A 20548-nucleotide genomic window follows, 5' to 3' on the forward strand; every position below is an offset into this window, starting at 1 on the left:
AGATGACTCAAACCATTTGGGCAGGCAGTGATCATGGCTAGAAGGTCAGCTTGGCGGGACTCAAAGGGTGGAAGGAGGCAGGAAGTCCAGCTTTGATCAGACAACGACCTGATAATGAACCTTCCAGAACCCCAGTCCACTTTTCTAGACAGAAGGGAACATACATGCAACCCCACTCTCCTCTGCTTTATCAATATTCCTGTATTTCTAATTGAGTTCCTAGGACTGATTAAAGTCTATTTTTCTCTCTACACATAAAAGGTTTCAGTAACAGCTATGATGAGTTACCGTCACGATTTCATCAAGTGCTATCAAGCAAAATGACACTGTCTATATCATTAATCATTTCACATAAAAATGAAGACAGAAACATTACCTGATAAATGCCTTCCACTGCTTGCCTCAACATTTATCAAACAGAAATTTTACCTCGACAACATCTATTACTCTGGCATCACTTGAGGTAAACCACATACACACATTCTGAAATGGGCTGACTCGAGGCTGGGGCTGTGAGTGCCGCAGGTGAACTTGCCCCACAGAAATGAAGACAGGGGGAATGCAGAGCTCATCATTCCTTGTCAGAAAGTGGTTGCAAGTATGGTTTGGTTGGTGAGGGGTCAGGAGGACAGAGTGACGCTTGCTCAGTGTTTGCCATTCTCTCTTAAAAGGAACACCTGTTGATTCAGTGAGGGATAGCTCTTTGTGTAACTTCCAGCTTTCAAGCCTATTAAATTCTTGGATGTAATTAAAATCCTCATCATCTTTCACCTACAACATAGAAAAGGCTTCCTAAATTATTTTTTAATTCTTTTTTTTTTTTTTTATTTTGGACAGGCAGAGTGGACAGTGAGAGAGAGACAGAGAGAAAGGTCTTCCTTTTGCCGTTGGTTCACCCTCCAATGGCCGCCGCGGTAGCGCGCTGTGGCCGGCGCACGGCGCTGATCCGATGGCAGGAGCCAGGTGTTTCTCCTGGTCTCCCATGGGGTGCAGGGCCCAAGGACTTGGGCCATCCTCCACTGCACTCCCTAGCCACAGCAGAGAGCTGGCCTGGAAGAGGGGCAACCGGGACAGGATCGGTGCCCCGACCGGGACTAGAACCCGGTGTGCCGGCGCCGCAAGGCGGAGGATTAGCCTAGTGAGCTGCGGTGCTGGCCTTTTAATTCTTTTAAAGATTTATTATTTGAAAGGCAGTTGCACACACACATACAGAGAGAGAGAGAGAGGAAGGGAGGGAAGGAGAGAGAGAGAGAAAGAGATTGATTTTCCATCTGCTGGTTCACTCCCCAAATAGCCAAAAAAGCTGGAGCTGGGCCAGTCTGAAGTCAGGAACTAGGAGCCTATTCCCAGGCACATTAGTAGGAAGCTGGATCAGAAGTGGAGCAGCCAGGACTCAGACTGTTATCCATAGGGGATGTTTGCACTGCTTTCAGCGGCTTTACCTACTATGCCACAGCACCGGCTACACTTCCTAAGTTATTTTTCAGCCTTCAAATGTCTTCTCCCTTTATTTCTCCTTCACTCAACAGCACAGTTGTCTTAGAAAATTATAGGGTGGATCATGAGAAACCCTCCCAGGTATGGTGCTGCCCCCACCTATTTCTACCCCCCAAGCCCAGCCCTGCTGTTCCATAGCCCCTTCCTATGGAACAAAGTTCATTCACCATTTATTCATTCAACACTAACTGAATGCCTCCTACATGCAATAGAGTGCTGATAAGTGATGAACAAGGTGTAAAGGAAGTCTTTAAGGAAACGGTGCAGTGAGAGGAAGGCAGGAGAGGCACTATTCCAGCACGCGGTGGTGAGATCAGAGGGGACAAAGCCTTAATTCCACTCATCCCTCCAGCTCCACTTCACACTACACTCACCCTGAACTTTCACCACAACAGATGTCTTCTTGCCCACCGCCCCCCTAATAAAAAGTCCAGTTCTGTGACTTCATATCTCATCTCCTGCTGCATCCTCCGTCTAGAGTGATTTCTCCACAGGTGTCTAACCAGAAGTTTCATAAACACCTACTGAAGAAGCACTAGGTCTGTTACTGGGCTAGATGCTGGAGATATATGGATGAGTAAGATCCCGGAGCAAAAGAACTCACAGTCAAGAGAGAGGAATCTCTCTCTCTCTCTCTCTCTCTCTCTCTCTCTCTCTCTATATATATATATATATATATATATACATATATATATATATATATCCCCACCATAAAGGGTGGGCATGGGACATTTTGGAGGACAAGGAAAAATGGCCTGTATTTCAGTGTACAGGAGTTATATTATGTTATCTGGACTATTCTTTCTCAACACATACATACACACATGTATACACACATATATACACAGTTTAATAGATAATAAATTAGAATAGTTTGCACCAACAGCCCCAATATTGAGAAGAAAGGATTCCAGGAACCTTATCCTTCTGTATAGTGCATAATCCAGACAACGGGGAAATAAGAAAACTAGAAATCGAAGCCCCTAAGCTGAACTATATAACATAGAAAGCAGAAGAGGAACAGCACACTCTGCTGACTCGGTGGGGTTGGGGGTGCATGGGACTGGTGTCTAGGAGTTTGAGTCAAATCAGGGAGATGTAGAAGAGCTGCTGTAGGTGTCAGAGAGAAAAGAGCAGGATAGGCAGGAAAAACATTTGAAAGTTTTGCTGTTTATTACTGAAAGATCTCCCTTGGATGTTCCTATGAGAGCCTCTAAAGATTTATATTATTTTCACTGGTTTTGAACTTCAGATTAATGTTTCTTTGAATGCTCCACTTTACCATGAGAGAGCTACCAGGTGGCTGAGATCACTATAATGACCTCTGTGTATCTATGGCCACACTCAAACAAACAAGCTCCTCTATGTCGAGGACCCAGCTGTACTGATCTCTGTGTCCTCACCTCTCCAAGCCTGGACAACTTCTGAAACAAGTAATGGTTTCTCAAAAATGTTTTGCTAATTGATGCTAATGTCCAGTTGTATTTTTCTCTGTGTTTTCCTAGTACTTTTATATCTGTGACATATTGACTCTAAACTGATTTTAATTGCTTTGTACAATCCAAGCGTTCCATAAATGTTTGCTGAACTAACCTTCGGTGACTTAGCAGACATGTTTTGAGCATGATATTATTATGAATAGGCTGTTTCCACCTTAAAATCAGGATGGTTTTCATCTTTCCAATGCTTTAAAGCACCTGAGATGCTTTAAACATACCCTTGGGCTGTGAATGACGGAGTGGAACAACTCAGTCATCCTGAACCACTGCTATTCATCTTAGAAGACACACAAGGCTTTTCAAGCCAGAAGTGATTGGAACACCTGTTTTGTAGCCCTCCTAATACATCAGAAATTAATGTCTATATTCTGAATTCCTTAGCTTGGTGTGGACCCTAAGGATTTTTGAAGAACAGAAAAAGAAGAAAAATCAAAGGAAGGGAATAAGAAACAAGAAGATTCATTAAAGCCCAACCAACCCAAAGGCATATTTTGGGGGTTCTATTGAATAAACTACCAACAATCTACACTTTAACAGAAATAAACATGTCAGACTCTAGAAGCTATAATATCCTGTTTAGGCACAGAAAAGAATCTATCTCTTCAAGTGTCCTAATTAACTTCTAATTAGCATAAAATGAAGGTTGTCATGACAATAAACTAGCAGATTTTGTCAATAGGATTTATTTGATATTATCCAGAATATAATTTCCTTTTTTAAAAAAGTACTGGTTAATACTGTGGGGGAAAAATAAAAATGTAAATGTTACTTCCATTTCTCGACTCTCAAATACTGTGAGATAATTTGTTTGCCAATTCACTTAGACAAATAGCAATGTTTCTTCCATCTGCTGACATTCTTTCATATATACAGACTAACAGAACTAGAACATATCTAAAATTCCCTGCTTTAAAACTAGGGAATAAAACAAATTCAAAAACGTGGAGGAGAACATCAAGAAGGAAAGGGCTTTGTCCCACTGGAGGGTTGACCCACACTAACACACCAAGCAAGCAAACGACTCACCTATATTAAGGCAAGGTGGGTCTTCTGGATTCCTCTCTACACTTACATCCAGACACCAACACCACCCTCAATCCCCATTTATTCCTTTTGTTTATAATCACAATCAATCTTTTGGCTCAGACGTTGAGCCCGTTGTCATGAATTTGATACTTCCTTCTGACCACCAGAGACATTTTGATAACTTGTCTTTCGACCCAAACAGCCCATCTTCCATCTCAGAGCAGAGGGAGAAAATAATTTGTTTTAGGAGTGAGAGGAAAGTTAGTCCTCCCAGTTGAATCAGTCTTATCAGTGACTGATCCTAGGTAGTAAATCAGTAATAGACACAATCCCAAATCCTTATTCCATGGACACCCACCCTCCTTCCTCAAACTATCAGGGTTCAAATGACAGATGGGATCGGAAGGAAACAATCCTTTTGTATACATGAACAACATTATGTATATATAGATTGGATTTAGGGACAATTTCAGCAAGAAAGGTTCCAGACTATGACTCCAAGGCAGCAATTGGATAAGTGTGATCTGACTGAAAAACTGTGATTGTAAATTCTCTACAAAAGTACTGCGAAAATGAAAAGAGAGCTGAATTCCCGAAAACAAACGTGAAAGGGCAGTAACACACTTGAGAAGAATCCATTTCCCCATCTATATAAACAAACCTCACTTCGGGGTAAGCTGAACTCTATGATCTCCTGGAGGACTTATTATACGTACTCAGACATCAGCACGCATCATAGTTCACAGAGTTGTAACTGAGGACATGGGAAAGAATCTGCAAGCAGAAGTCTAGGAAATCTGCCCCATGATAAATTCAGAGACACAGTACAGAAGACACTAACACTGGAAAGTGGCATTTTGAAAGGATACTTGCCCAATTCCTTCTTCTACATCTGGGCTTGTTGCTTTCATAATAATGAAAAATGCTTCATTCACTCTACTGTTAAACTGAGATTGAAATGCCAACAAACAAACTCAGAAAATCAGAAGTTATTAATTTTTCTACCTTCATAGAATAAAAGTTCATAGATATTGCAAACAAGAAAACAAAAGCCACATTAGTGATGTTCTTTACAAATTAAAAATGTTTTTACTATTGTTAACTAAATAGGTACTAACATAGAAGAAAATGACTTAAGAGAAGAGATACACCAAGCCAAAATAAAGAGATGGTATTGAAGGCTTTCAGTGAAGAAAAGCAGGAATGGAAATTAAAGACCCGGGAACCGAACCAGGAAAACAGCAAAGGGAGGACCCAGAATGAGAGGAATTAAGAGTGATTAAGGCCGGCGCCGTGGCTCACTAGGCTAATCCTCTACCTGTGGCGCCAGCACCCCGGGGTTCTAGTCCCAGCTGGGGCGCCAGTCCTGTCCTGGTTGCTCCTCTTCCAGTCCAGCTCTCTGCTGTGGCCCGGGAATGCAGTGGAGGATGGCCCAAGTGCTTGGGCCCTGCACCCACATGGGAGACCAGGAGGAAGCAGCTGGTTCCTGGCTTCAGATCAGCGCAGTGCACCGGCCACAATGCACCAGCCAGAGCGGTCACTTGGGGGGTGAACCAATGGAAAAAGGAAGACCTTTCTCTCTGTCTGTCTCTCTCTCTAACCCTGCCTGTCCAAAAAAAAAAAAAAAAAAAAAAAAAAAAAAGAGTGCTTAAGATTAAGAGTGGCCAGTCCTCATCAACTGGAGCAGGGAAACCAAGAGGAAAATGGGACTGACACATTACTTACTAAGTATGAATCTTTGAGTAGGAACCCGTGAGTGAGCATATGAAAGATCTCATTTAAAGGTAAGAATAGGGGCCAGTGCTGTGGCATAGCACATAAAGCCGCTTCCTGCAGTTCCAGCATCCCATGTGGGCGCCGGTTCAAGGCTCCGCTGCTCTACTTCCAATCCAGCTCTCTGCTATGGCCTGAGGAAGCAGTAGAAGATGGCCCAAGTCCTTGGGCCCTTGCACCCACATGGGAAACTTGGAGGGGCTCCAGGCTCCTGGCTTCGGATCAATGCAGCTCCAGCCATTGCAGCCAATTAGGGAGTGAACCAGCAGATGGAAGACCTCACTCTCTCTCTCTCTGCCTCTCCTCTCTCTGTAACTCTGACTTTCAAATAATTGAATAAATCTTTAAAAAAAATAAAGATATAAAGTTAAGAATAAAGACACACAAATCAGACCTACAGGAAAGAAAAATAACCATAGTACACTATTTGACTTCGCAGTGAACATTGTTTACAGGGTCTTAATAATAAAAATATTGAATATTCATTTAACTAAATTTTGATACAACAATATTAGAAAAAAAAGAGAAATTGGAGAGAAGCATAAGTGAGGTAAGTCACTGTATATTATACCTGAAAGTCAATAGGTATCCAAAATTGGTGCCACAAGACAACACAATGAATTGCATCTGTCATTAGCACTGTTAAATATGAGGGTACTTCAAAAAGTTCATGGAAAATGTACATTATGAATAAACAATGCATGAATTAAAAAATGTTTTGCATCAAAATAACTTTCTTTTAATTCCATCTTCCACAAACTTTTTAAAGTATCATCACATTTCTGGCTTCTTTCTTTTTTTTTTTATTTGACGGGTAGAGTTACAGACTGTGAGAGAAAGACAGACAGAAAGGTCTTCCTTCCGTTGGTTCACCCCCCAAATGACCACTACAGCTGGAGCTGCGCCGATCCAAAGCCAGGAGCCAGATACTTCTTCCTGGTCTCCCATGCGGATGCAGGGGCCCAAGCACTTGGGCCATCCTCCACTGCCTTCCCAGGCCACAGCAGAGAGCTGGACTGGAAGAAGAGCAACTGGGACTAGAACTCAGTACCCATATGGGATGCTGGCGCCATAGGCGGAGGATTAACCAAGTGAGCCACGGCGCCATTCCCCCTGGCTTCTTTCTTCTGAACCAATGGTGACATTGTTGGTACATCATGTGACTTATTTGGCTATTGAAATGTCACTGGAGGCGAAATGATGTACGCTTCGAGAGCTAGCATGTTTTATGCCCTTTTTCTTCCCTGTTACCACAGTGACTGCTGATGTCTGTAGAACGGGTGTGACGTCAACCTGGCTGCTGGCAGGTGGAGACATGAACAGGTCCTTAGTTGACATACTCAGATTAGAAAGTTGTTTGTTACCTCACCTTTCATGGCTGCATTTACAAATGTAGAAATAGCTGACAGAGCTGAAGGTGGTTGCCTCTATAGAACAGGACTGTGAAGTGAGAAGTTGGGCAGGAGATTGTCTCTTCTCATATTAAGTCTTTTAGATCTATTTTTGTTAATGTCAATAACTATAGAATATATATATATAAAACAGGTGCTGGCCGGAACCACGGCTCAATAGGCTAATCCTCCACCTGCAGCGCCGGCACACTGGGTTCTAGTCCCGGTCGGGGTGCCGGATTCTGTCCCCGTTGCCCCTCTTCCAGTCCAGCTCTCTGCTGTGACCCGGGAGTGCAGTGGAGGATGGCTCAAGTCCTTGGGCCCTGCACCCGCATGGGAGACCAGGAAAAGCACCTGGCTCCGGGCTTCGGATCAGCACGGTGCACTGGCCGCAACGGCCATTGGAGGGTGAACCAACGGTAAAGGAAGACCTTTCTCCCTGTCTCTCTCTCTCTCTCTCACTGTCCACTCTGCCTGTCGAAAAAAGAAAAGAATATATATATATATATATATATATATATATATATAACAGGTGTTTACATATATATATATTTTACATATATGTGAAGAAATTAGATTCATGGAGAAGTGGAAATTTGAAAAGTCGGTGCTTTGGGGAGAACATGCATTCCCTATCCCTCTCATTTCTTAGAGGAAAAGGAATTTCCACTCCACTCCCAGAGAAGGAGGAACACGTCCAGCTTCTTTTGGACCTGTCACTAATTGACTCCCATGACTGAGAAGCGAGTTAGCTGACTGGCAAGCTTAGGAAAAGGAAGAGAGTATGCTAGGCTCAGCTCTTCTGGGTGATCTTTGATTATGTTTTTTAGAGGTACCTTACCTGTAGAACCATTATCTTTGCTCCTCCTTGTAGTAAGCATGGCAAGGGGCAGAGGGGAATAGAGAAGCCCTGTGGTTACACGAATGTGCCAGTTGACTGTGGGACTGTTGGGTAACTCTGGCTAAAACATGGGTAAAATATTAATAATTTCATTTGGCCATAGATTTTAAGCCACGCTTGCTAATCAACTTTGTCATGGGTGATCCTGACATCATCTCCATATATCTATCTGCCTCTCATACCCCACTTCTTAATGGGTTCAGAAATCAAGTGAGTGGACATGATCCACCCTTCAAAGCACAAACATCTGTTAACATTAAAACCACACATCTGTATGATCAGGTTAATAGAATAATATCTCCCCCTCAACTTTTTTTTTTCTAGAGAAATAATATGCATAGAAAATGAAAGAAAACATGTTTACCTGTATTTTATAATTTTCTTCACTCGTTACTTGGGTAATAAAATGTTTAAATGATAGAGTAAAAAAAATAAAAGTATTGTTATAAAGCTAGAAACTGTTGTTTCTTAGGATTTGCAGTTACATCTGAATAATTTTTATAGATAAACTTTATTTTCGCCCACTGTCAGATTTTTATAATCCAAGTGCTTAGAGGAGTTTTGAAGGAAACACAATTTACATGTTAAAGAGTTTGGTCATATCAGTAGTATAAATGGAGAACATAGAGGGCAAAAAAATCACAAAGTTCAAGTTTAGTTACACGATTCTGCTTTGATGAAGTAAAAAGATAATTCAGGTGGCTAGGTGTGATGACATTCATCCTGCTACAATGCCACTTTCCATTATTTAGTAACTTACTTCCATTTCTTTATCAATTGATTTTTCTTCCCTTTCTTCTGTTTTATCTATGTCTTCATTTGAAGTAGCTTCAGGAGTTGCTGGCAATGATATCTCAGCAATCTGTGCCAGGTTAGACAGTTTCTCATGAATTGAAATAACTCTAAAAATAAAAAATACATAGGTATTTTACTTAAAAAGTTAACACAAGCATGTACCAATTTTTAGAAACAATTATAAATAAATATATATATATATATATATATATATAGAGAGAGAGAGAGAGAGAGAGAGAGAGAGAGAGAGAGACAGAGACATAAAAAGCCCTCTGGTATTTAACAAGATTTCTGACACCCCCAAACACTACCTATTCAATCATTTCTTCAATCAAACCACACAAGCCCTAACTCTCATCAAGAATATGGTGTCCTTCACACAGACGGCTAGGTAAATACAAACTGGCAAAGGCACAGCAAAGACAAGGAACACACTCCAATTATTGCTGAAAAAAAGACAATAAAGTAAATAAATATCTCCTTGAGCAAGGAAACTCAGGCAATACATAGAAGACTTTCTCCTATGTGAGTTCTAAGGCCATGCCATTACTGGCTGATTCAAAGATAAGAATTTTGATAAGCTAGCGGATGACTGTTGTGGGCCAATTAGTTGAGCCCACAACAATTCAACATATTTAAGGAGGGGGCTGGGAGATAGGAAGAAAAAAAAAATCACAGAGGAAGGAAAAGCAGAAACTGAGGAGGAGGGTAGAGGGCACCGTGGCAACAGTGCTGAAGACAGAAAGTGTTGGGGCCACAGCCCAGTGCCCAGTGGATGCTCTGAAGGCAAGGGTGGGATAGTAGGGTGGAGGCAGAAGGCACAAGGCTTACAGTTGGAGGTGACAAACAGCTACCTGCCTTACCTTCAATGAATCTATACTCCAGGTACAACACATAAGGGCATGCCTGTGTGTATGTATGTCTCCATTCAAGCAAGGAAGGAAATTGTTTGAGAAAGACGTAAATGATTCAAAAAAGAAAACTGGCATCAGGAATATATGAGAGTACTTCAAAATTTTGTGGCAAATAAAATTAATAAGGTATTTTGGTGCAATACTTTGAAATCTAAGCAAATGGGTAGGTCTTCAAAAATTTCATGAAAAAATATAATGCGAAAAAACTATGCATTATTTCAAAAAAATTTGCACCAAAATATGTAACTTTTAATTTCATTTTCCCACAAATCTTTTGAAGTATTCTTGTGTGTATGAATGTCAATTTTCCAGCTTTCCTGAGCATTCTCATTTGCAGCATGGTGCTATGCTTGATTATCCTAAAACAGTTCTCAGCGATAAAAGTAGCCTTAATTATACATAAGAAGATATTAATTTATATAGTAATGTTGGAAAGTTTTTATTTAAAGGGGCAATATTTACAATGTGAAGATCTATTGTTAAAAGTCTATTTGGAAAATTCACAAATTAATAAACTAGATCATCAGGGGACAACATTGCTGTGCAACAGTTTAGACTGCTGCCTGCAATGGTTTGGATCCTGGCTGCTCTGATTCTGGTCTAGATCCCTGCTAATGTGCCTGGGAAGGCAACTGAGGGTGGTGGCCCAAGTGCTTGGGCTTCTGCAACCCACATGGAAGACCCAGATGGAACGCCAGGTTCCTGGTTTTAGCTTGGTCCATCCCTGGCCATTGTGGCCATGTTGGAAGAGTGATCCTGATTTCCCTCTCTCCCCATGGACTTCTTCACCTGTCCTCTCTGGATGTGGTCCATCCTTTTTGACTTCCATCATTAGCACCACCAGCAAGCATCTACCATGTCAACTCCCCATAGCCTCTGTTCTCAAGAGCTACTGGACACTGTCACTCAAGATGCTGTGTCTTGTGCAGCTGCATCCAACTAGAACCAGAAATGTGGGTGTCAGAAGGCTTAAAGGCGGGAATATCAGGCAGAAAACTTGATCTTGGACACAACAGTGTAACTACCATTCAGGCAAAACTGCACAGAAGTCTGCATGTATATTCATTGAGAGCACTATCTTTTCCTTTGTTGCTGTAAGAAAAGTGCCAAAATTTAAAATATATTTTTCCTAATGAGAATTTAACTGGGAGATGAGGAAGTGAGATTAAAAGGAGCAACTATGATTCATATGTTACTCAAGTTTTTTCTTCTTTGGCCTGTTTTTTTTTTTTTTGTGACCCATCTTATTCATTTTATCTTTGCCTTCTAAAGAAGGATCAAGAGCAATTCCTCATGTACTGATCTTGACTTTCATAAGAACACATGGAATGCCACCTTTGATTACAGAAATAGTCCATTCTCTCAGTGCCACCAAAAGACAGACCAGATGAAGTTTACTAGGTACCCTCCTCTACAGTGCTTGGTGACAGGAGTTTGTTCCTATGTTAAGTAACCCTACTGTTGATCATAAAAACACCAAAATTAAGACTCTTAAAATAAATGCAGAAGTCCATCAGTTTGATGACTTTCTGCTCTCTTGAAATTATAATCATTTTCACCATGTTGGAAAAATAAAATGCATGCAGTATTTCTGGATTCACTAGACCAGTGGACACTTTCCTAATGTTGTTCTTTAGCTGTACTGGTATATAACCTGGGCCTAGGTTTTCTGTTATTTCCCTTAAAAAGAAAAAAGAAATAAAATTGACTGAATAATTGAAAGTATGCCAGCTCTTGAAACAACTCTTGTTTTATTCTCTTTCATGGCAAGGCCAAGAAGTCCTTCAAAATGAAAATCATGGAGCATGACAAGACTCTCTAGGGAAGGACAGAGAATTTCCAATTCACCACTCACTAGGCACATACTAGGCACTTGGCTGGGCAGAAGCAGACCCTGACAGGTGTTAGTGCTTTCAATTTTTCAAAACCGTGTTCATACATTGACTGGATCCTAACCATAACCCAAAAGGTAGCATCGTTTCCATCCTTTGGTGGAGATACTGGGGGATGAGGTCACGAGGTGAATGAACAATGGAGTCAAAAGTAAACTAGCTAAGCCATGAAAAAAAATTTTTAACACTAACAATTTGGTAAAGACAATTGGGAAAACAGAAATGAGACAAGCAAAAGTTAGAGATATTTTCAGTTTGATAGAAAGGGAGGAACGCAACTTGGGAAACAGACCTTGGGCTTTAGGAACAACACAAAATAGAATTCAGTACAGAGTGAAAGTTGAGACAGGGAAGGTGGTAAAATTAGGGCTTAATTATGCAACCCTATATACAGCTACATTATTCTTTAAACTCCCAAGGAATTACAGGGAAAATGTAGTGCAGATATCCTTGTATTGTCTATAATCTTTCTAAAATGTATTGACTGTTCCTTCAACAACCCTAGGCACTACCACCTTATTATTCCCCATTTACTAATAAGGCAACTGAGGCATAGAGAGGTTAAATAAACTGTTCGGGGTTGTGAAGGTAACATGGGTGTACACCCAGCTTTTGACCCAAGGCCTATGGGTTTCAGAGTTCACATGCTTAACCACTGCAGAACACTTCTCCTCTAAATAAGAATCTTTAAAAGTATTTTCAAAGGTCTCCTATGATTTACCCTTTGTCACAAAGAGGGCTAGAGAACAGTAGATAATTCATCTTTGCTTGCCTGGTCAGTGGAATCCAGAAAGAGCCAGTATACACACTGCTACTAACAGAATATCTAATGTCTGAAATCTTCAGGGGCTTCATATTATATGCATACAACAACAAAACCTGTAAGAAAAATAAAATGTGACATCAAAATCACACTTTGCCTCCAGAAATGCAACATGGCACTTTAAAAAGTTTTTCTTTAGAAAAGTGATGTTTTTGTCCCAATTCCTTTAAAAGAGAAGTAATATGAACAAGGACTGCGCAAAGGTTATAAGATGAAAATAAATACTATTTGGTAATAATTTATTTCTGAAGAGTGACATTTCATGTGCTGTGATTAGGTTTAAATCTCAGTCTTTGGGGGCCCTCTATGGAAAGTACTAGACACACAGCTGATGAACATACAACTTAGTTTCTTATTTCTTCTGCATCTGCACCTTTCCTGTCAGTGGGCAGAGCCACTACCATGCATGCAGTTATGCTGTGCCCTTTACTGCCCCTCACTCACTCAGTCTGTACACAACTTCCCACCCTTAATACTGAAGTATTCTCTTGATGATTTATGCTCCAGTTATTTCCCTGCTGTTTGACAATCCCTAGAGTCTGTCCCATAGGATAGAGTACTCATATCCAGTCATGGACACGGGATTTGGGATTCACAGAAATGTAGAGACAATCTGATCTAATTCCTTCATGGGAGATATAAGAAAGCTAACACCCAGAGTTGCCCGTCAACATGGACAGACTGGGCTCCTGCATTGACCTCTGTTGCTTCCTGGCATATCAGACTAACCTAAGAGTAAAGGGACTTTTTAAAAGCATAAATCCACAAGGATAGAAAGAACAAGAAAGAAGGAGAAGCAGACAAGAGATGTCAATGACACTTAGAAGAAAGTGCTTAGAAAGAACATAGCTGTCACAGTAGAGAGGACAGGTGGTGTCCTAAGAACCTGCAGAGAGGTTGCCAGCAACAAGCTTGGATGGGAACACTGCAAAGGCTTTAGGACTGGAGGCTCAAGCCTCTTAGAAGGTATGAGTTGTGGGTAAAGGGGCCAGGTGTAGCAGGTAAAGCTGCTGCCTTAAACATCAGCCAGAGCAGGTTCGTGTCCTGGCTGCTCCACTTCAAATGGCTTAGGAAAAGCAGCAGCAGATGAATTAAGTACTTGGAGCCCTGAACCCACATAGGAGATGTGGTTGAAGCTCCTAGATCCTGGCTCTTGGCTTCAACTTGGCCCAGCACTGGCCATTGTAGCCATCTGGAGAATGAACCAGTAGATAGAGGATTCTCTCTCTCCTCTCTCTCTCCTCTTCTCTCTGTAACTCTGACTTTCAAATAAATACATAAATCCTTTTTTAATTTATAATACAAGTTGATTTATTACACCAGTATTGATTATGACATAAGGCTATTAATGATATTATAATTAATTTTGACATCATAGTTGTAGAGTCAAGATGTTACAATGACTTTATAACATCAAAATTGATTTTGCCATCATAATCATTTCATAATGTAACAATTTTAGTTCTGTGACATTGCAATCATTAAGTTAAAACATCACATGAATTTTGTACATGCCATTACAAAGATTGTGACATCATAATAGTGCTGTATGACCACAATTCATTAATATCACCTGCATTTCTTTTACTTCACAGTTGCTTATAATGTCACAAAGTAGTTTTATGGATTCACAGTGGTTTTTTGGGAATTAAAATTGTTTGTATAACAATTCATTTTGACATGTCAATGGATTCTATGACATACCAATCAATTATGAAATCATAAATTTTATTATCAATACCACAATAAATTATGAATTCACATTGGTGTTTGATGAAATTATGATTGATTACTGAATCACAATCTTGAGTTTATGAGATCACAATGATTTTATGACACTAAAGTTGATTATGATATTACAATCATTTCATGTCACCATACTTTATTATAATGTACAATGCTGGCTTATGACATCACATGGTATGTAAAATGGGGTTACAATGGATTTTATAAAATCATAATGGTATTTTATCACATCCCAGCGGTGATATCACCATTGATTATGATGTCAGTGCTACAGTAATGACATCTAACAGCTTTTATTATTTTGCAGATGATTATGACATCTCCATAAGTTTTATGACATCCACAATTGCAGCATGCTGGTATTGCCTGAGTGGGTGGGTTGACCTTGAGCACAGGTACCAGACTCTCAAATAAATCTTTTTTAAAACACAAAAAACAAAAAAGGCAGGAGTAGGTGGAACTACAAGCAGGAGCTGTCGACAACACCCCTCCCATCTCTTTTCTGCGCATAGGCAGCCAGAAGAGACCTCCCCCCTCACACCTTCTGTCCCCTCTGTGAAATTCTTCTACTTTGCTGTCTGTTGATGTCAAATCAGAGAGGACCTATGCTCGAGGACATTAGGTATTGAAAACATTGGAATTAAGTGAAAGTCTACATTCTGAATCAGAGCTTCTCTTCCACTCTCCGGCAGTCGCTTTTTTGAGCAGTGAAAGAGAAAACACCTACAGATGTCCTGACATTTCAGCATCCTTTAATGAGAATACTGGCTCCTTACGCATCTATCCTACGATGAGACCTATAAATCAATAAGCCTGACCCAATATGCTTTCTAGTACCTTATTCTAAATGAGAATAGGCAGCCAAGAGTCACTACACAGGAAATGAAAGGCAGAAACTTACAGAAAGGCAGAAGACTTACAGAAGAAAGGAAATTAGAGAATCAGATGCAAGACAGACAGCAGAAGAGAACTTTAATGAAACTATAATTAACACCCTCAGACAGAAGACAGACAATATTGCATCCATGAAATAATGGTACCATAAAGATGGAGCTATCAGTGAACAACACAGACAGCTTAAAACTTAAAAAGTACGCTAACCACAACCAAGCAGTCAGTAAAAGATTGGAAACATAAAGTAAAATCTCCTCAAAATTAATGAAAATATGAATAATAAGGGAGAAACAATGAGAAAAATACTCAACCCACCAGTTTAAATAAAGGAATAATAGAAATTTCAGAAGGTACAGAGATAATCAGAGGGAAGAAATTATCAAAGAAGAAAATCTCCATGAATTGAACAATATGACTTTCCAGATTAAGGAGGGTACGCTTCAGCACAACAGAAGAAAAACACACACCAAGGCAGATGAAGGAATTTCAGCTCACAAGTGATAGAAAGAAGAGCGTTAGATGTTCCAAAGTCACAAATAAAGAACTAGGATTCCACACTTGGTACAAAGCTACGTAAAAGAATTGAAATCAGAATGTCAAAGAGATACCCGCACTTCCATGTTTACTGCGGCGCTGCTCACCATAGCCGAGATATGGATTCAGCCTAGATGCCTATCAAGTGAGCAGATAAGGAAAATGTAACACACACACACACACACACAGGAACACTATTCAGCCACAAAAGAAGGAACATTTGCAACAACAAAGGTGAACCTGGAGGCCTCCATGTTACATGAAATAAGCCAGACACTAACAAAAGACCACATGATCTCATCTTATGTGGAATTTAAAAGTTAATCTCACAGAAATTGAGGTAGAGTTGTAGATGGTGGTGGAGGTGGTGGTGGAGGTGGTGGTGGTGGTGGTGAGGAAAGGATGTCACAGATGTTGGCCAAAGGATACGTAATTATAGTTAGAAAGGAAGAGTATTTTTAAACTTGTCCAGAATTGACAAATATCTAACAGAGAGTAGATAACTGCCTGGAGCGAGGAAAGCACAGAAGTGATGACAGAGAGAAATGGGGACAACTACTAATGCTTACGAGATTCTTTTTTTATGTGAAGAGAAAGTTCTGAAATTGTGGTGAAGGTTGTACAGCTCTGTGAACACGTTACATTATATTGTATTATACAATTTAAATGGGTGAATTGTAGGGTGTGAATTATATCTTAATAAAGCTTTTCCTAAAAAAGAATGAGAGTGTAAATACAAAAATAATTTATATTATGCATCTGTAATCTGGATAATCTGAAAATAAATCCTCTCTTCCTCCTGTTGGATCTGACGAAATGATCACAGTGCTGGAAAAAAAATTTTGAATTAAATTTTTTAATTATTATATACTCCTGGTATATAAAGCTTTTTGAGATATTTGTCAGTTACAGAGAGAGAGAAAGAGACAGAGAGAGAGACAAAGAGATGTTCACTCTCCAGATGGTGGCAACAGCTGGAGTCATGGGCTAAGAGCTTCTTCCAGATCTCCTATGTGGATAGCAGGGGCCCAAGCACCTGGGCCATCCTCCCCTGCTTTTCCCAGCCCACCAGATGGGAAGCATCCAGGACATGAACTGGTACCCCTATTGGATGCCAGTTTTGCAAGTGGTGGCTTTACCCACTATGCCAAAACACCAGCCCAGTGATAATAAATCTAGAAACCATTCTGATAAAAGTCCAACAAACAAAAGGGAATGGAATTGGACTTCTCAATAGCAATGCAGGATTGTTACAGAAAATGGTGCAGTACCTGCCACTTTTAGAGGGAATATAATTTACACCTAGAAAACAATGAATTAAGCATTAAAAATACTTTTTTCAGACATTCCAAGTCTTTTTACTTGTTGAATAATCTCAGTCTTTTGCAACTCCATTAGCATTTCAGGGAAACATAGTCAAGCTATCGCCCTTGGCCAAACCTGAATAAAATATACCAACAAGTGACTGATGTCGTCCTGTCCTAGAGTCTGAAACACGCTAGGGAGCAGCCTGTGACATCTTGCCAGCAGTTTTTTGGTTTTTGTTTTTGTTTTTGTTTTTTTTTACAGGAAACGTGCATATTGATCATTTGCATCTGGATTCAACTGTTATTTTTGTCTCTATTGTTGAGTCTTGTCCCACATGCGGTTTGGACTACACCGACAGAGAGCTATAAAATATCCTCCACGTGGCCGGCGCCGTGGCTCAATAGGCTAATCCTCCGCCTTGCGGCGCCGGCACACCGGGTTCTAGTCCCGGTCGGGGCACCGATCCTGTCCCGGTTGCCCCTCTTCCAGGCCAGCTCTCTGCTGTGGCCAGGGAGTGCAGTGGAGGATGGCCCAAGTGCTTGGGCTCTGCACCCCATGGGAGACCAGGAGAAGCACCTGGCTCCTGCCATCGGAACAGCGCGGTGCGCCGGCCGCAGCGCGCTACCGCGGCGGCCATTAGAGGGTGAACCAACGGCCAAGGAAGACCTTTCTCTCTGTCTCTCTCTCTCACTGTCCACTCTGCCTGTCAAAAAAAAAAAAAAAAATATCCTCCACGTAAGAGAGCAGCTTCCTTGTACCTTACATATTTGGTCCTATTTTGGTGGTTCATGATCTGCAAGTGAACTATGTCCTGTGCAAAGCTGCTCCGGATGATCCCGATCTGTAACGATGCTCTCCTTCCACAAAGGGACTTGTTTTTATGATAAACCTTTCTCTGGAAGCTGGAAGATGTGTTCGTCTGACACAGGTGAGAGAATTAAAGGGAACTAAGAGAATGATGAAGGAATTCTTGACAGAATGGAGAATGGGACTTCTTTTCCACGAGAGATGGGTTTTTAAGTTTTTGTTATTGATTTTCATTTTATTTAAAGGCAGAGAGACAGAGAATGAGATCCCCCACCCGCTGACTCACTCTTTCAGTGGCCACAAGGGCCAGGGCTGGGTCAGATCAATGCCAAGAGCCCAAAACTCAATCCAGGTTTCCCACATGGGTGGCAGGAACCAGGTATTTGAGCCATCAGCTGCTGCCTCCCAGGATGCGCACTAGCAAGAAGTTGGGTCGGATGTGGAGGCGTTGGGCCTGGAACTGGACACTCTCATATGGAATGTGGGTGTCCAGGGGGTGACTTAACTGCCGCATCAAATGCCTGCCCCAAGGGGTATGGACTCAGATAACAGTTGAGCCAAGAAAATAGATAATCTGGAGCATGAGTTGGAAGAAGAACAGAAAAATGGAACTCAGAGATAAACTGGTGAATTTGACTATACTTTAACTTTCTCTGAAAGTTTGGGACGAATTAGAGATTCTAAAGTACTTAGAAAACTAAATTGAAGATAAGGCAATGTTTTTCTTGAGAAAAGAAGACAGGAAGAAGGGAAATAGTACCACATTTGGCTCCACTGTGAGTTAGATTTATGGTCACAGAGTAACACTGACTGATTTAAAGAAGAATTGAGATGGAACTCAATTAGGAGGATGTGCAGAGGGGACGAGCGTGAGTGAGACAGGCAAAGGGGTTGACACAGTCTTTTATCTTTCATCATAATGTATGAAGCTGATTGCCCAGGAAATTGTCATGTGAGCGTATGATTTAGATATATGGCTAAAAAGACATCAGGAAAACAAAGGCAGAAGAAAAAGTTGAACATAAACGGATTTGAGGAAGGGAATCAGGGATGAGGAGTTCTGGACAGAGGACTATTATTTCGTATTATTTAGAGGTCTTTCAAAATTTGACTTCTCAAATTATGGAAAATTTGGCAAAACTTTAAAAAAAAAAATAAAATGAGTCCCAGAGAGATTAGGTGAAGATCACATACTGTCTTACGGTGTTTACACTTGTTTTTTTTGTTTGTTTGTTTGTTAGTTAATCTTGACATGCAGACTGATATATAAAAATCCCTGAATACAGGAGTGACACCTTGTACTTTTTCAGTGCTTACAGCACCTGTCAACACATATCTTCAAGTTTCTGAATTTTTCATTACATCGGTAATGTAAGAGCTAATGAAGTTCCCTAAGGTATGTGAGCAGAAAAATTTCAATAGAGAATATGCTTCATATTTGACCTCTGATAATGAAAATGATTTTCCTCTTCTCCAGGCTGCTACTTGTCAATGGCTATGCACACTACATGGTTAAAGCCTTTTCTAACTGGGTGTGGTATAGATAACTGAATTCAAAAACAGTCTGAGATCAGAATTCTAAATAATAATAAAACTAGACTCACTTGTATGGTTGTCCTGAGTATGGATTCGGAAGCCAGCATGCCTGGGTATGTCTCTGCCAACTACTCACTTTGCAATTATGTCCAAGTTACTTAAACGTGCATCTCTCTGCCTCCTCATTTATAAACTGGAGGTGTGGAGATCCCTACCCCATGGATGGGTGTGAGGATTTAATGAGTCAAAGTAAAGAGCATTATTGTTTTTAGTCCCATGATCACTCTCGGCTCATCTTATCTTGGTATCTCATTTTTCACATTCTCTTGGACCTGTTGCTGACCCCAAACTGACTTCCTGTCTGATCTGTATCTGACCAGTCATTATTACTATTCCCGACTCATCCTCCCCCTTCAGGAATTAAGTTTCACCCTATGTCATTTTGCATACTCAGGATTAGATTTTGGAGGAGACAACAGACCCAGAGAGACAATACAGTCCATGGAGTAAAGACAAGACAAGACTTTGATTAACACCGAGGAATACTATATTTAAAGTTTGTCTTACATGTGTATCTCTCTGTAGGCCAGGAAAGCATAAAAGAAGACTCTCTTCCATTAGAGTGGATTCATGACTTCCTCATCTTGTATCTCAATCAGTTGATAAAATGTCTGGTATACAGTATGCATTTAATAACTATTAATTAGTAAGCAGATAACTTATAAGTGTATTTTATAAAGAAATCATTAGTAGGAATCAGAAGAGTGAGGCCCCCATTCCTATTTTCAGGATTAATAAGTTATGGCATTGGTCAAATCACTTTACCCACATGGCACTTTGTCTCCTCATCTGTCAAATAGATACTTCTAGTTTCTTTTTCAGTTCTGAAATTTTACTTGGTTGGTACCAAGAGAAGTCTCAGCAGATAAGAAAGAAATGGCAAAATGATCCTTAGAACTGTAAGGTGCAGTAGTAGTACCAGCCTATACCCGTACTTTTCAAACTTGAATGTACACACTTTATTTGGGAGATATTATTAAAATGCATATTTTATTCAGTGGGTCTGGATTGGGCCCTGAGAGACTACATTTCTAATGAGCATACAGAAGACACCAATGTCACTGGTCTTCTCTCATTTAACCAGCAAGGACCAAAGACTCTCAGATGCCAATCTCTGCCTCATCCTTACAGCGTTTGTCTTCCTCTGTTTCC

The 20548-nt window shown here is 40.5% G+C and overlaps 1 protein-coding gene across 1 annotated transcript in view; it reads right to left on the reverse strand.

The window, feature by feature from the left end:
* Positions 1 to 20548, reverse strand: part of CFAP54 (cilia and flagella associated protein 54) — a 360163-nt gene that overhangs the window by 50544 nt on the left and 289071 nt on the right. The window contains exons 65-66 of the mRNA XM_062202023.1: positions 12461 to 12567; positions 8848 to 8989 (exon numbers count right to left, since the gene is read on the reverse strand). Coding sequence (XP_062058007.1) covers positions 8848 to 8989; positions 12461 to 12567 — 249 coding nt within the window. The remainder of the gene's footprint in view (positions 1 to 8847; positions 8990 to 12460; positions 12568 to 20548) is intronic.

This window comes from Lepus europaeus, chromosome 10, assembly GCF_033115175.1.
Source record: "Lepus europaeus isolate LE1 chromosome 10, mLepTim1.pri, whole genome shotgun sequence".
In the NCBI taxonomy this organism is placed as follows: domain Eukaryota; kingdom Metazoa; phylum Chordata; class Mammalia; order Lagomorpha; family Leporidae; genus Lepus; species Lepus europaeus.